At 40.2% G+C, this 14485-nt stretch overlaps 1 protein-coding gene across 1 annotated transcript in view; it reads left to right on the top strand.

Moving 5' to 3' along the window:
* LOC110080195 (green-sensitive opsin) overlaps window positions 1-12859 on the top strand; it is a 37414-nt gene extending 24555 nt beyond the window's left edge. Inside the window, exons 4-6 of the mRNA XM_078392601.1 lie at window positions 1356-1521; window positions 2650-2889; window positions 4678-12859. Of these exons, the coding sequence (XP_078248727.1) occupies window positions 1356-1521; window positions 2650-2889; window positions 4678-4809 (538 nt within the window). The 3' untranslated portion in view covers window positions 4810-12859. The remainder of the gene's footprint in view (window positions 1-1355; window positions 1522-2649; window positions 2890-4677) is intronic.
* Window positions 12860-14485: the final 1626 nt, after the last annotated feature.

The raw sequence follows: 14485 nt of genomic DNA, 5'->3' as shown, positions 1-14485 counted from the left end.
CCAAAGCAGAGTGAAACAGAGCTTTGTCCTCGCACCGACCCTGTTTGGGATTTTTTTTGCTGTCATGCTGAAGCACGCCTTTGAAACTGCAACAGAAGGTGTCTATCTCCCGACGAGATCGGATGGAAAGCTCTTTAATCTCTCTAGACTGAGAGCAGAGACCAAAGTCCAACTGAAATGCATGCAGGATTCCTCTTCACCAATGATGCAGCTGTTGTTGCCCACTCTGCTGAAGACCTCATGAATCATTTTAGCAAGGCGTGCCAAGACTTTGGACTAACAATCAGCCTGAAGAAAACATAAGTCATGGGCCAGGGTGTGGACTCACCTCCCTCTATTACCATCGCCACACAAGAATTGGAGGTTGTTCATGATTTTGTGTACCTTGGCTCAATGATCTCTGACACTCTGTCCCTAGAAGTTGATTGGGCTGGATAAATGCATTGGCAAAGCAGCTACCATGTTCTCAAAACCCACAAAACCCACCGCTTAATAAGAAGCTGATGGCATATACCAAAATCCAGGTCTATAGAGCCTGTGTTCTGAGCACATGCCTGTACTGCAGTGAGTCCTGGACCCTTTGTGCATGGCAGGAGAGGAAGCTGAACACCTTCCATATTCTTTGCCTCTGACACATTTTTGGTATCACGTGGCAGGACAAAGTTCCAAATAGAGTAGTCCTAGAATGAGCTGGAATTTCTAGCATGTATACATTACTGAAACAACGACATCTACTTTGACTTGGGCATGTTGTGAGAATGGCTGATGGTCGGATTCCAAAAGATATCTTGTATGGACAATTAGTGCAGGGAAAGAGCCCCAGAGGGAGACCACAGCTGCGATACAAGGATATCTGCAAGCGGGATCTGAAGGCCTTAGGAATGGACCTCAACAGGTGGGAAACCCTAACATCGGAACGTTCAGCCTGGAGGCAGGCGGTGCATCATGGCCTCTCCCAATTTGAAGAGACCCTTGTCCAGCAGGCCGAGGCAAAGAAGCACTCCTGGAAGCAGCAAAATCAGGGACCTGGACAGGGGACAGATTGTATTTGTCTTCAGTATGGAAGGGATTGTCACTCTCGAATTGGCCTTCTCAGCCACATTAGATGCTGTTCCAAGTAATCCATACAGAGCACATTACCATAGTCTCTCGAGACTGAAGGATGCCTAACCTAACCTAAATGTACATGTTTGAGAATTGAGAATTAAATACCCACACATTTCAAACACATGCAAACTGTCGCTTCAATGTACTCTAGTTAATGACAGGAAATGTGCTTAGGCAATGTGGACAATTTAATACGCATGGCTGTATGTAAAATAAAAATCTAATCATTTTCCTTTTTTGTTTGTCAGGTATATACCAGAAGGGATGCAATGCTCCTGTGGTCCAGACTATTATACTCTCAACCCTGACTACCACAATGAGTCCTATGTTCTCTACATGTTTCTCATCCACTTTATTATCCCTGTAGTGGTCATCTTCTTCTCCTATGGGCGGCTCATTTGCAAAGTTCGAGAGGTAGTATATCCTCTTTTATCATCAAAGTCTGGGGAGGTCGCAGAAGTCAGGTTCAATGAAATGTTGGTTGAATGAGCTCCATTCTGTGGGATATGAAATCAGTGCTCTGCTATGGAGAGAGGGACTGTGAAGGTGAAGATCGTGTCATTTGTGATAGATGTCATAGGAAACAGCATATCTGCAAGGATCTCTGGAATAGTTTCCACTTTACACATGCCTTTGTTGCTGCTTGGTCCCAACTGTTTTTGATAAGTCAGATATTATTCTGCTTATTGTTTTGCCATCACTTGCTTGGGCCAGTGGGGGGAAAAAGGCAGGAGGCAGTCAAGACTTTTGAGAGCATGCAGGGCAAGTAGGTGGTAGAAACAATTCCCAAGCAGTGCTGACCAACATGTCTTAAGCATGATGAGAAACCAATATACAGTGGTGCCTCGCATAGCGAGGTTAATCCGTTCCGGATTAACCATCGCTATGGGAAACATCGCTCAACGGAACAAAAAAAACCCATTAAAACGCATTAAACTTGGTTTAATGCGTTCCAATGGGCCCTAAACTTACCGTTGAGCAAAGCTTCTCCATAGGGGCGGCCATTTTCGTGCCCTTGCACAGCGGGAAAAGTTGCAGCGGCCATTTTGGAACCACCGATCAGCTGTTCTCCCCCGCTTCGTTGTGCAAAAATCGCTAAGCGAATCGCTTAGCGATCGTCGCACAGCGAAAAAACGCCATAGGGGCCATCGCTGAGCGAACGCTCCAGCGATGGCCCGGACCCCCTCGCTATGCGAATTAATCGCTCAATGGAGCGATCGCTAAGCGAAGCACCACTGTATTGTTATTTTCCTAGTGGCTTGAACAAACAGAAAATGCAATGCATACATGGGTGTATGGGGGGGGGGTGAAATCAGCCCGAACGTCAGCTCCCATGCAGGAAGGGTCACCTACAGTGACAAATCTGAAACTGTCAGTTCCTTTGACTTTGAGAGAGTGCAACTCCTTCCTCCTTGTAATCAAGGTGATCAGTAGTAGAAGCAGCTCAACTTCCTGTTCCTCACTGAGAGGGTTTTGATCATTCCAAAGCTCTTGAGCTTGAGAGTGCCTTCTTGAGCCCACTGTTTTCTCCTGTGTCCCCAGGCAGCTGCACAGCAGCAGGAGTCAGCCAGTACTCAGAAGGCAGAAAAAGAAGTTACTCGCATGGTAATCTTGATGGTCCTGGGATTTCTCCTTGCCTGGACTCCTTACGCTGTTGTGGCATTCTGGATCTTCACCAACAAAGGGGCTGATTTTTCTGCTACACTCATGTCAGTGCCTGCTTTCTTCTCAAAGAGTTCGTCCCTCTATAATCCCATTATTTACGTCCTCATGAACAAGCAGGTGAGCTTCCTTCTCATGTAAGCAAAGAAAAAGCCCTGTGGGCTACTGGTGGTCTGAATGAGCCCAACTGCCAATATCTCTCAAATTAAACTTGGCACATTCCTTTCTTCACCTCAGCAGTACGGTTCTAGAAGATACCTCAATACTGATTTGCAGCTTTCAGCTAATACTGTTTTGAATGTCAATGGAGCTCTACTGATAAATCTCATTGTCTGGCCAAGGCCATCTTTGCTAACCAAATCCAATGCCTGGATTTGAGAGCCTACCCTTATCTGCTATTTAGAGTCACTGGGAGCATACTAATGAGTAGGGATGTAGACTGTCTTTGGATAGAGGTGCAAATATAACCAAGTCCGCAGTATTTGTGTATTTCCATGTTGTTGTTGTTATATGCTGTGAAGTCAGAACCAATTTATAGCAACCCTAACAAGTTTTTCAAGGTAAGTGAGATATTTAAGGAGTGGCGTAACCTGTTCCACTCCCCCAGTCAGTTTCCATGGCTGAGTGGGGATGCGAACCCTGTTCTCCAGAGTTCTAGTCAGTCACTCTGTCCACTACACCACACTGGGAACCTCAGGGTGATTATAGGGTGGAGCAAAGAGCCCAGAGGCACTAATGGGGTAGAGTGCCATTCTCTATAGATCTCTTGTGTTAAACTGGGAATTCAAGCATTGCAATCAGGAGAGAGAGAGAGAGAGAGACAGAGAGACAGAGAGAGAGAGAGAGAGGAAAGAAAGAAAGAAAGAAAGAAAGAAAGAAAGAAAGAAAGAAAGAAAGAAAGAAAGAAAGAAAGAAAGAAAGAAAGAAAGAAAGAAAGAAAGAAAGAAAGAAAGAGAGAGAGAGAGAGAGAGAGGAAAGAAAGAAGGAAGGAAGGAAGGAAGGAAGGAAGGAAAGAAAGAAAGAAAGAAAGAAAGAAAGAAAGAAAGAAAGAAAGAAAGAAAGAAAGAAAGAAAGAAAGAAAGAAAGAAAGAAAGAAAGAAAGATGCAGAAATGCCATCAATGGAGGAGGACAGCATGCTCTTTATCTTAGAAATTAACTTTTCTGGCCTTTCCCCCTGCTGAATCATGGATTAAATCAACAAAATGTTTTGGCTGCAGTACCATAACATCCTGATTCAGGGAAAAGGAAGGATGAGGGGAGAGAAAAAGGATGGAAGCAGGGTATACAAGAAGAGGCTTCTTGCATTGCCCTTTTGAATAAATAATTAAAGAAGACCATCCCCACTGCCCTTTTAAAGCCCCTCACTCACTCTTCTTCCCCCTGGCCAGCTCAGGAAGCTAATAGGGTTTTTTCTCCTGCTGGCCGAAAAAAAAAAGAGAAGAGTGAAAATAAGAATAATACAGAATATCCAACTCTGAAGACCGCTGCTGGAAAAAAGGTCCTCTGTCCTGCCTCCATCATTGAATCAGTGGCCTGACCTAGCCAGCCGCATTTCCCCATCTGCAAGATTAAGAGTTTTTGCAGAGAACTGGAAACACAAGTTATGGATGCAGGCAAGGATTAAGTCAGAGAGTCTCCGAAAAGGTACAAGGTGTGTCAGGCAACAATCTGTATCCCCTTACTGGGGCACATACCGGTAGTAGGGCAAAGTACATCCTTACTAGCCATCAGTTGCTCTTAAATTTTTGAGATGAAGTTTAATGCACTTATTGTTGATAACCCAGTGAGGCAAGTAGATTCTAGAGACCCACAGTTTTGTACTGGAGTGAAAAGCTGAGCTTCTGTGGTAGAATTCACAACAGTTGTGCCAGGTAATCTTTGTTTTTTCCCTTCGTCTTTCTTCCCAGTTCCGTAATTGCATGATCACCACTATCTGCTGTGGCAAGAACCCCTTTGGTGATGATGATGTCTCGTCAACGGTGTCCCAAAGCAAGACAGAGGTATCCTCTGTCTCTTCCAGCCAAGTGTCACCTGCATAGGCTATGGACAGTTTGACCGTCAGTGACCTACCACATGTTGGGATCAGGAAATGGAAAAATGTGCTCATCCACCTGGCTTCTGGGTCCACAAGCTTCTCTCATGAAATTGTTCCCTTCTGCACAAATGCTGCACACCAAAGACAGAGAGGAGTGCACAGTTAGCATTTTCCTTTACAGATTTCTAGTTCTACAAAAGCTGTATGTAAGCTCCTTCTGCTATAGTTGTGCACATTCTGTAAGCATTTGTGCAACCATTCCTTAGGGTAAATATCTACCCAACACATGTGTTCAACTCACATTTGTGGATATGTACATGCTTCCTACCATGAATATATGAAATGTCTGCTCATCATAAATACTCTAGTACAAGGGCCCTGCAAATTCATTCAAATCTTGGATACTTGTGTCAGGAAACCCTCACCTGCCCATCTCTACACATATAGAAATAAAGTGTTCTTTAGGTCACTGGACGCTAGTGATTGTTGGCAGAAGGAAAACTTGTTAGGTTGAGGCTGAGATCAAACTCTGTGCAACGGCATGCATGACAGCACAAAGATTTTTCTTAAGGGGTGTTTAGCACAGATGGAAGCTTGGCATGCAACTCAGGTCTGCCTTCACAGCACTGCTGCAGTATGTTTGCTGGTTTTACATGTACCTGTCTCCATTTGAATCAATGATATAGGCATGAGGTCAAAATGAGAGAGGATGTCTGCACCCAAATTAGGAACTCCTGGTCCCCAGTCTTACACAGTGCAACACACAATTCACCTCCATTGAATGGGCAATATGAGATCAGTTTTCAGTGCTGAAGATCAGGGCCATCTGTACTGAGAAAGTTGTCTGGGGGAGAAGTGCAAGCAGTGATCTAAAACATGGCTATGGATAAGAATGAGATTAAAACCCAATTTACATCACATAAGTTTGTTTCTGCACAAGAAGGGGTATATGTGCAGAAATATGAACATAGTAATGTCTAGTGAATAAAAGTATTATTTCCTTCAAGGCTGACTTCTAGCCAAAGCACAATGTGTCTTTCTCAAGAATATATCACTAACATGTACCACCTGATTTGCTTTCCAGCCCTCGTTCTGCACATCCTGAGATGTCTATCTCAAAATAGTCTGGAAAGAGGCATTCTAGTTCACAGTGAAATGACACAAGAGGAATTTTGAATGACATCTTTTCTCTTTCTCTGTCTTACTGTGGAACCAGAATAGCACAAGGGAAAGCAAAAAGATTAGAGCAGGAAGCTCTCCCTGCCTTTCACCAGGTATTAAAGCTGAGGAACAGTTTGATTTGCTTTCTCTGTGCTTTGAGCATAATCATCAGAGCAACCATCCTTGCTGTCCTTCTAAGGCCTCACACATTTTCAAACAAACTAACAATCCTTCTCTCTCTCTCTCTCTCTCTCTCTGTCCATAAATAAAGTATAGGTCGAATTATGTCCTTGTCCTTGTTACAGGGATGATGGTGGTGGTGGTTTATCTAAGCAGAATCTCCTCCGTTCTCAAACTATAAACAATGTTTTAATGGAACTCCAAAGGGCAGGACTTACATTACCATGAGTAGTACTTATTCCTGAACTTTGCCCTTTCTTACTAGCCTTGCCTAAGTCATCTTTACTTGGTGCTTAGAGACACTGTGTTATTCAAGCCACTGTGACTCATTAATCCTATCAGAAGGCAACTCTTCTCCACAGCCAGAAGTCCTGTTGCTTGGAGGAGTGATTTCGCTAGAGTTGGTCCATTGAATCAGTGAGGATTCAGAGATTCATTGAATTGATTTAAATGGGTCCAAGCTAGTTGGAACTTACTTTAATGTAGTATGTTGCCACCAGATTAGGTTTATTTGAATCAATGGAACTCTATGACTTGACTCACCATAATAATCCTGGAACTACAGAGTTGAAGGGGACTTTATTACCACTGATTCAGTGGGCCTTCTAAAGTGTAACTCATTATGCTGTGGAACAGGATTTCAGCCACTCTGTTGTTTCTAGAAGTGAGAGGACAAAAATGGCACTTCATATTTGTGTTCTCACTAGCAGTGGCAGCAGGGAGGGTAGTGCAGAGTTCATTCCAGTCCATTTTGTTTGTTTGTTTGCTTGTTTTGTATTCCAAACCCTCTTGGAGAAAAAAAAAGTTGCATACAAATTATGAAAACCTTGAAGAATCCAGTCTATTTTGTTTGTTTGTTTGCTTGTTTTGTATTCCAAACCCTCTTGGAGAAAAAAAGGTTGCATACAAATTATGAAAACCTTGAAGAATGATTGGATTGGATGTTTTTATCTATCTTTCTGGAGTGTAGTCTCTGTGTTTCTGTATTTACACAAGATTTAGGGGCTATTTTGAAGGCATCCTTTTGTGTCGCTAAAACATAGAACAATGAATCTATGCCCCAAACTATTCTTGTCTCTCTTGCTTAAGCACCAGTGAATGCAGAGTCATCTGAGTTGTACATTCTTGCTAAGTGGATGGATCACAGAAATCAATGTACATATCCCTTATAAATCATTATAATAAATGGAACTGTAAGGAGTTCTGAGTCTTGCACAGGCCTCCATATTTTTAAAAAATGGCACTAGAGATAACTTTTTGTCTCAGAACTTGTAAATATTTTCAGACTTTGAAATCTTTATGTTTTTCAACAGCAAGCTCCTTATCCTGCCTACCCTACCCAAAGGCAGAGGAAGCATCTCCTTGCTGTGGCTTTTGGTTTATGAGCCCAACAGACTGTAAAGGGGGGGGAGAGATGGCTGCTGTGGCAAAAATATGTACATATTTTATAAATAACTTATCAGTATGATGACTTTGTAAAACTGAAGAGTAGAGTTTGGAAAAAGAATAAACCTCAGCACAAAGGAGGAAAGCCGTTTTGCCTCTTTCATACAGGCACAAAAAGGAAAAAGAATATTTTTAGTAGAGGAGGTGGCTCTCCAGAATCTATGAGGACATTTTTTTTTAAACAGTCTATCTTTTTGTATCATTTATAGAGTAAATGATTTGAGCAGGTATATGCTGTCTACATTTGACTCCCAGTTGTGGTCAGCCTGTGTTAAAGATACAGGTTTGATCAGCTATTACTAGAATAATCTAACAAAGACCTCTCTTCTTTCTCTCTCTCTCTTCCTCATGCTTGCACAAAGACACACTCAATCTCTCACACAGTTCCTTTTCAATGCGCCAGAGATGGAAAAGTTATGAGAAAATGATTCACAGTTTTGTTATGTGTTCATGACCTCAAAAATTGAATTCAAGTTAAGGTTGGTGGGGGCAATTTTTGAACAGGTAAAGTGATGTTAAATTGTCAGTTAAGCTGGATTTCTCGCACCTTGTTAGAAGAAAAAGAAAAACATCCTATCTCAGAAAATGGGGTTTTGGCTTGTGTGGAGAGGCTACAGGGATACAACAGCCTTCCTCTTTTCATACGGCCTGCTTTCACGTGCTGTGTGCACCTCTCAGGTTTCATGGCCTCCATACACCTCTACTCAATGACTGAATTGGGCAACATTTTAGATGCAGTGGGTCTTGATTATGCGTAGATACAAGTGGAGTAGAACCACCCAGAGTAGACTTCAGTCTAGATGGGCCGGGTATAAATCTAATAAGTAAATAAATAAGATATATGTAAGATTATGGACATTGTAGAAGTGAAAATATAGTCCACGTTTCTTAAAGCCTTAATTTCTGCAGCATAGGGGAAAAAAAGCAGATTTGGTTTACAAGTAGAACAATTCCTTTCTAGGACTGTTTGATGCCTCTCAAGGTGAAAAACCAACAACTCTTCGTCACAAGTGCATACACACAATTTGTCTGACCTGCATGTCTCTCTCTCACACACGCATACATTACTACTCGATTAGGAAAGAAAGAAAAAAACCTTTGGGAAGATCAAGCCACTTTGAAGTCCACACCTTCTGACAGATAATTACAAATCCCAGATACCTGAGTGTCATCAGTCTGTACATACTCAGGGGCTGTTTCACTCATTCCAGAACTGATTCAAAGAACTGCATAATGAGCTAAAATTCATCCTCACTACAAAACCTCATTTTGAGGTGAAATTCTCAAGCAAAACCTCTTAGTTTAAAATTGGTGACGATTAAATGCTTAATGGAAATCCTAAAATATTATATTGAAAAATGCAATGCAAATGAAGTCTACTTCATTTAAAAATTAAATTAACTGCATTTTGGCCTAGTTTGTGGATTTTGTAATAGTTACCACTAATACCATTAAATTTAACACATTACTGCTGTGCTCTGATAAAGACTTAAGCAATAATGAACAGACTAGCAAAAGCCATGATTCGACTGCTTTCATTACAATCTTGGATTGTAGCAGGCACTGCAGAATAGCTAGATAGAGTGAGACCTTAATAGATCCAGTCTGTATAGGTATCAAAGCACATCACAGGAAGGAGTTGTAGATTTCTAGCTCTAAGGTAAAATGTGAATAAGACTTTACTTTAGATGTGATCCCTTCATGGACAGATTTGGAAGTCCTATTTTACAGAGGACCTTTGTCAGATTGAAGGGCTGTCCGGAGTATATGCAGACTTGATGTCATTTTGGGTCACTTTTGAGCACTCTTTTCTATTGTGTTTTTTTACATTATTTTCAACAATTTTTTTCAAAAATAGACTTGTTCTTGAATTGTAGGTATTGACACTTCCTGAAGGAAGGAAACAAGCAGCTGCCTTTCTCACTAGCCAATATAGACAATGAATGAGAATATTAAAAGGGATAGCTAATATAACTGTCAGGTCCAAGAGCTGGATAGAGTAAGCTGCTATAGAGATGGGGTGGAGAGGCAGACAACCATGTCAGGTCTGCACATTTCCCCCCCCTCAAAATAATTCAGATATTTGACATTGATCATAAGCACTGATACCATGTGCACCTTAGAAGAGCCTCGTGGCGCATTGATTAAACTGCTGTACTGCAGCCAAAACTGTGCTCATGACCTGGGGTTCAATCCTGCATAGCAGCTCAAGGTTGACTCAGCCTTCAGTCCTTCCGAGGTCAGTAAAATGAGTACCCAGCTTGCGGGGCAGGGGGGAAGCAATGTGTAGCCTGCATAATTGTAAACCGCCCAGAGAATGCATGAAGCACTATGGGGCAGTATATAAGCAGCATGCTTTGCTTTTTTTAAAACCATAACCCTGTGGTTAAACATGGACTATCTCGTCTTCATCTGTGGTCAGCACAAATGCTTCAAGAACATGTGACATAAGATCTCTGGTTTGAACTTCATGGTTGCTATAGGTATGGCATTTGCATTTTGAAACGGGTCCCTTTTTATTTTTGTAAATTTGTTATGTAGCATTTTTACATTTTGAGGAAATATATACACTATATTCAGTCATTACTAATTCAGGTCTCATTGCTGCAGCACCATTTTAACAGTAACAACGCAAACTTACAATTTCTGCTTTATTTCCATTTCCTTTCTCTTGTAATCTCTGTGCCCCAAGCTGAATTGGCTGTTATGCTGTGCATGCTACAGGGTAAGGTCCTAGCTGAACACCGAATTATGTTGTGGTGCAATTATTGGAGCAGCTGCTTCTTAATTATTTGTCTGCAGCATTTATATTGCCCAAAGTGAAAAGGCTTTTAATTTAAAATTTAAAAAATGGCTTAAAGTTTGTCCCTAAAATCAAGGAAAGGCAGTTCATACATACACCCCTCCTCCTTACTCAAAATATGGGCACAGTGATGTGCACTTTTCATGCCTTAAGTTCTGTCTTAAATAAACAGAAGAGGTGAATCACTCTTTGGCTCCGTAGACAGAAAAATCAGTGTTCACTCTCTAAAGACAGAGAAGGAGAAAGAGAAAGAGAGAAAAAGAGAAGGAGAGAAGGAGAAAGAGAGAGCTAAGCGCATTACGTACAACAAGGCTTCCTTCCACAAAAATATTGATTGATTGGGTTGGACTAATAAAATTATGTAACAGTGGATAGGACTGTGCTGCAAAGCTGCTTTTTGTTGATACCAGCATTATCAAAGCCTGTGTTTTATTTAAGTTCTTCCATACTACTAGTGATGTTTTAATATAGGAAGTGGGGTGACTTCCTATATTATGCTATAGTATTTAGTTGGAGTGCACATGAAGGTACAAGAAGAGTCTATCACTGTGTCCATGTTTTTCGTGGAGGGAATGAATTTTTTTGGGGGGGTAGTTATGGTTTCAACTGTAACATTTTGCTTCAAACTGAAGTTTTTTCCCCCCTCTCCCTTTGGGAATTTCACTGTTTCCTAAAAATACGGTAGTTAATTATGTGCTATCAAGTCAGAATGGATTTACAGGGCTTTTAAGGTAAGTGAGATATTTAAGGAGTGGCTTTACCAATGCCACTCCTCCAAAGATTCTCACAACAGGCAAAATCCTGTTGCTTAACATAGTGACTTGAACTGGTGAGTCAGCTCTTCCATTGATTCAAATGGGCCTATTGTAACTGCCACTTTACCATAGTAAGTCACAGTTAGAAGAAGAACATTGAATCAATAGAATCTATGGAAGGAGGTGACTCACTAAATCCCTATTGATTCACTGAGTCTGCTGCAATGTAATTTACTACTCTAAGCAACAGGATTTTGGCCATAGAAAGCTACCAAACAAACAAATAAAACAAATAGTCAACTGAAACATAACACTGTGGATTCATAGTACAAAGCAGACCAGTACCGGTATCTCCCAACCAACTATGGATGGCTAAAGAAACCACATCATTCACAAACGGGGGAGGGAAGAGATGTAATTTAAGCCCATCTCTTAAAAAGACAGATCTACATACTAGAAGTGGTTACTGATAAATCTTTCCCCATAGTCTGCTCAAAGCTTTCCTCTCTGCAGAAAAGGTATTCTAGTATCAGAGATGTCCCACCAGAAGCTAGTCTTACCTAAGTAATTTTCACCACATAATTGCCACACTACATGTTCTATTGATTAAAAGGCAAAGAGAAAGACTTCAAGCCTTTAGTAAGTGGGAGGACTGAGAGGTAAAAGGGAAGTCTAAGTGAACGATACCTATAATTAAACAGTTATAAAATAAAACACTGTCTCCATCATTCCCTTGTCTATTGAATATATCCTGGAAACCTCAGCAGTTCTAGCAATAAGATAACTAGAATAATCATTATATGATCTTGCCTAATTTTGAAAAAAAAAACTTTTACAATTTTTGTAAATAACACACAAAAATAGGGATTATAATGCAGGACCTATAACCCAGTTACCCATATAGTTGCATGCACAGCAATAAATTTACCTCTGTAAATAATACAACCCATTCCTATAGTCCATTAACATGTATTATCTTAAGTTTAAGTAGAGCAAACCAGTACTCCAGCTGACTTCTCAAAATGTCATTCATCTTCTCTGTTTAATTTTAGACAATCAACAAAAGGTGCCAAATTTTAATGAAATTATCTTCTTTTATTTCTTCTGTAAACAGTCTAACACGACCAGTCGTTTTTTCTATCAGTGCTATTGCCCATATCCTATCCAAATATCCTCAGAAGGAAAGTCCTCAAGCATTTTTCCAAGTCTGGGCAATTTCAGTTCTCACAGCCCCTACAAGGATCACCACTTTTATCAGATAATTTTTCATCCTCTTCAGTGATTAATGAGAACAATAGTAAAGTTTCATTAGGACTAACTTTTGCTGTGTTAATTTGCTCATACAATATATTACATCATGCCAGAATGATTTGACCTTCTGACAGAAGATCCACATATGTTCCAATGATCCTTTTGAATCACAGTTTTTCCAGCACATGTCTGGTATCTCCTTATTAATTTTATAAAGTTTTATAGGACTAAAATGCCATCTATGAACTGTTTTTAATACCATTTCCCTGGACTTGGCTGATATTGATTTATAATTTTATTTATTTATTTATTTATTGTATTTATACCCCGCCTATCTAGTCATTTCGACCACTCTAGGCGGCTTACAACATAAGGATAACAAGTTCTAACAGAATTTATAACAATTAATTAATTAAATTATTCTATAAGATGGGAAAAATAAAAATAAATCAAATAAAGAGAGAGAGAAAGGAAAGAGGACAGGAATTAACTGGAAGGGAAGGCCTGCCTATACATCCATGTTTTTAGTTGGTTCTTAAAAGTACCCAGCGAGGGTGCAGCGCGAATCTCCGGAGGTAGGTTATTCCAGAGACGAGGAGCCACCGCCAAGAAAGCCCGGTTTCTAGTTCTTTCTTTCCGGGCCTCTCTCAGCGTCAGGCTCCTCAGCCTCACCTCCTGGCTCGCGCGGTCCATTTTTGTCCAAGATTCTTCTGATATATTCATATTTATATTTGTTTCCCAAACTAACTCATATAATTACCATCGTCCTCATTAACAATGTTTTTTTACAAATTATGGAGATTAATCCTATTTTTAATTAGTATCATCTTCAATAGTTTTCTAATTTATTTATTTCTTATATTTATATCCTGCCCATCTAGTCATTTGACTACTCTGGGTGGCATACATCAAACAAAATAAACAATTAAAATAACATCAATATCCAAAAATAATTAATCATTCAAGATGGGGGAAAAAATACAAAGAAGATAGATCAAATAGTGCCTGGAAGGAAGGCCTGCCTGAATAGCCAGGTTTTTAATTGGCTTTTAAAAATACCTAGTGAAGAGGCCATATGGATCTCTGGAGGTAGATTATTCCATAACTGAGGAGTCACTGCCGAGAAGGCCCAGTTTCTTGTTTTTTCCTTCCGGACCTCTCTCGGTGTTAGGCTCCTCAGTCTCACCTCCTGACTAGATCGAGTGATACAGGTAGATTTTGGTGGGAGAAGGCGTTCCGTCAGATAGTGCTCTAACAGGACCTGAAGCACTACACAATTGAACTGCAAAACTTTTGTTTAAATTAATTGGAACCAATTTGTTGTTTCTTTTAACTGATTGGTTTTCCTTTTATGAATAAATCTCTAATTCCATAAATTTCAGTTTCCAGTTCTGACTCCTGTCCTCTGAAGATGCCAGCCACAGAGGATGGTGAAATGTTAGGAAGAACAACCTTCAGAACACAGCCAAAGAACCCAAAAAACCCACAACAACCTTCAGATCCCGGCCATGAAAGCCTTTGAGAATACATTCAATTTCAGTGTTTAATTTTTTATCTTGAAATTTAAAATTAGGATGTTCTAAAAAACAAGGGGGTAATGGTGATATGGGAGGAGCAATTTGTTCATATACTTATGCCATATACAAATAAATTCACTAGGAAAAAGGTTCTGTATTTCAGTCCCATTTCTTGGCAATTTTGATAAGTATGAGAAGGAGTTGACAACAAAAGTATCTCAGCTCCTCCCTTGTGAGTCCAGTTAGGGTTCTTATTGACTTGTACAAATTTAGCAGCCTGTTTTATTATTTGAAAGCCTCATAATATTTTATTAAAAGTGATATAGCCAATCCCCTCTTGTGACTGGCCCACATTTTATAAATTTTAAAGTTGTTCCATCCCCCACTATAAATTTTTCCATGTTTGTTTGTTTGTTTGTTTGTTTGTTTGTTTGTTTGTTTGTTTGTTTGTTTGTTTGTTTGTTTGTTTGTTTGTTTGTTTGTTCGTTCGTTCGTTCGTTCGTTCGTTCGTTCGTTCGTTCGTTCGTTCGTTCGTTTGTTTGTTTATTTATTTATTTATTTATTTAT

This window comes from Pogona vitticeps, chromosome 4, assembly GCF_051106095.1.
Source record: "Pogona vitticeps strain Pit_001003342236 chromosome 4, PviZW2.1, whole genome shotgun sequence".
In the NCBI taxonomy this organism is placed as follows: domain Eukaryota; kingdom Metazoa; phylum Chordata; class Lepidosauria; order Squamata; family Agamidae; genus Pogona; species Pogona vitticeps.
The sequence above is the reverse complement of the archived record's forward strand: the minus strand, read 5'-3'. Positions and strand labels throughout refer to the sequence as shown.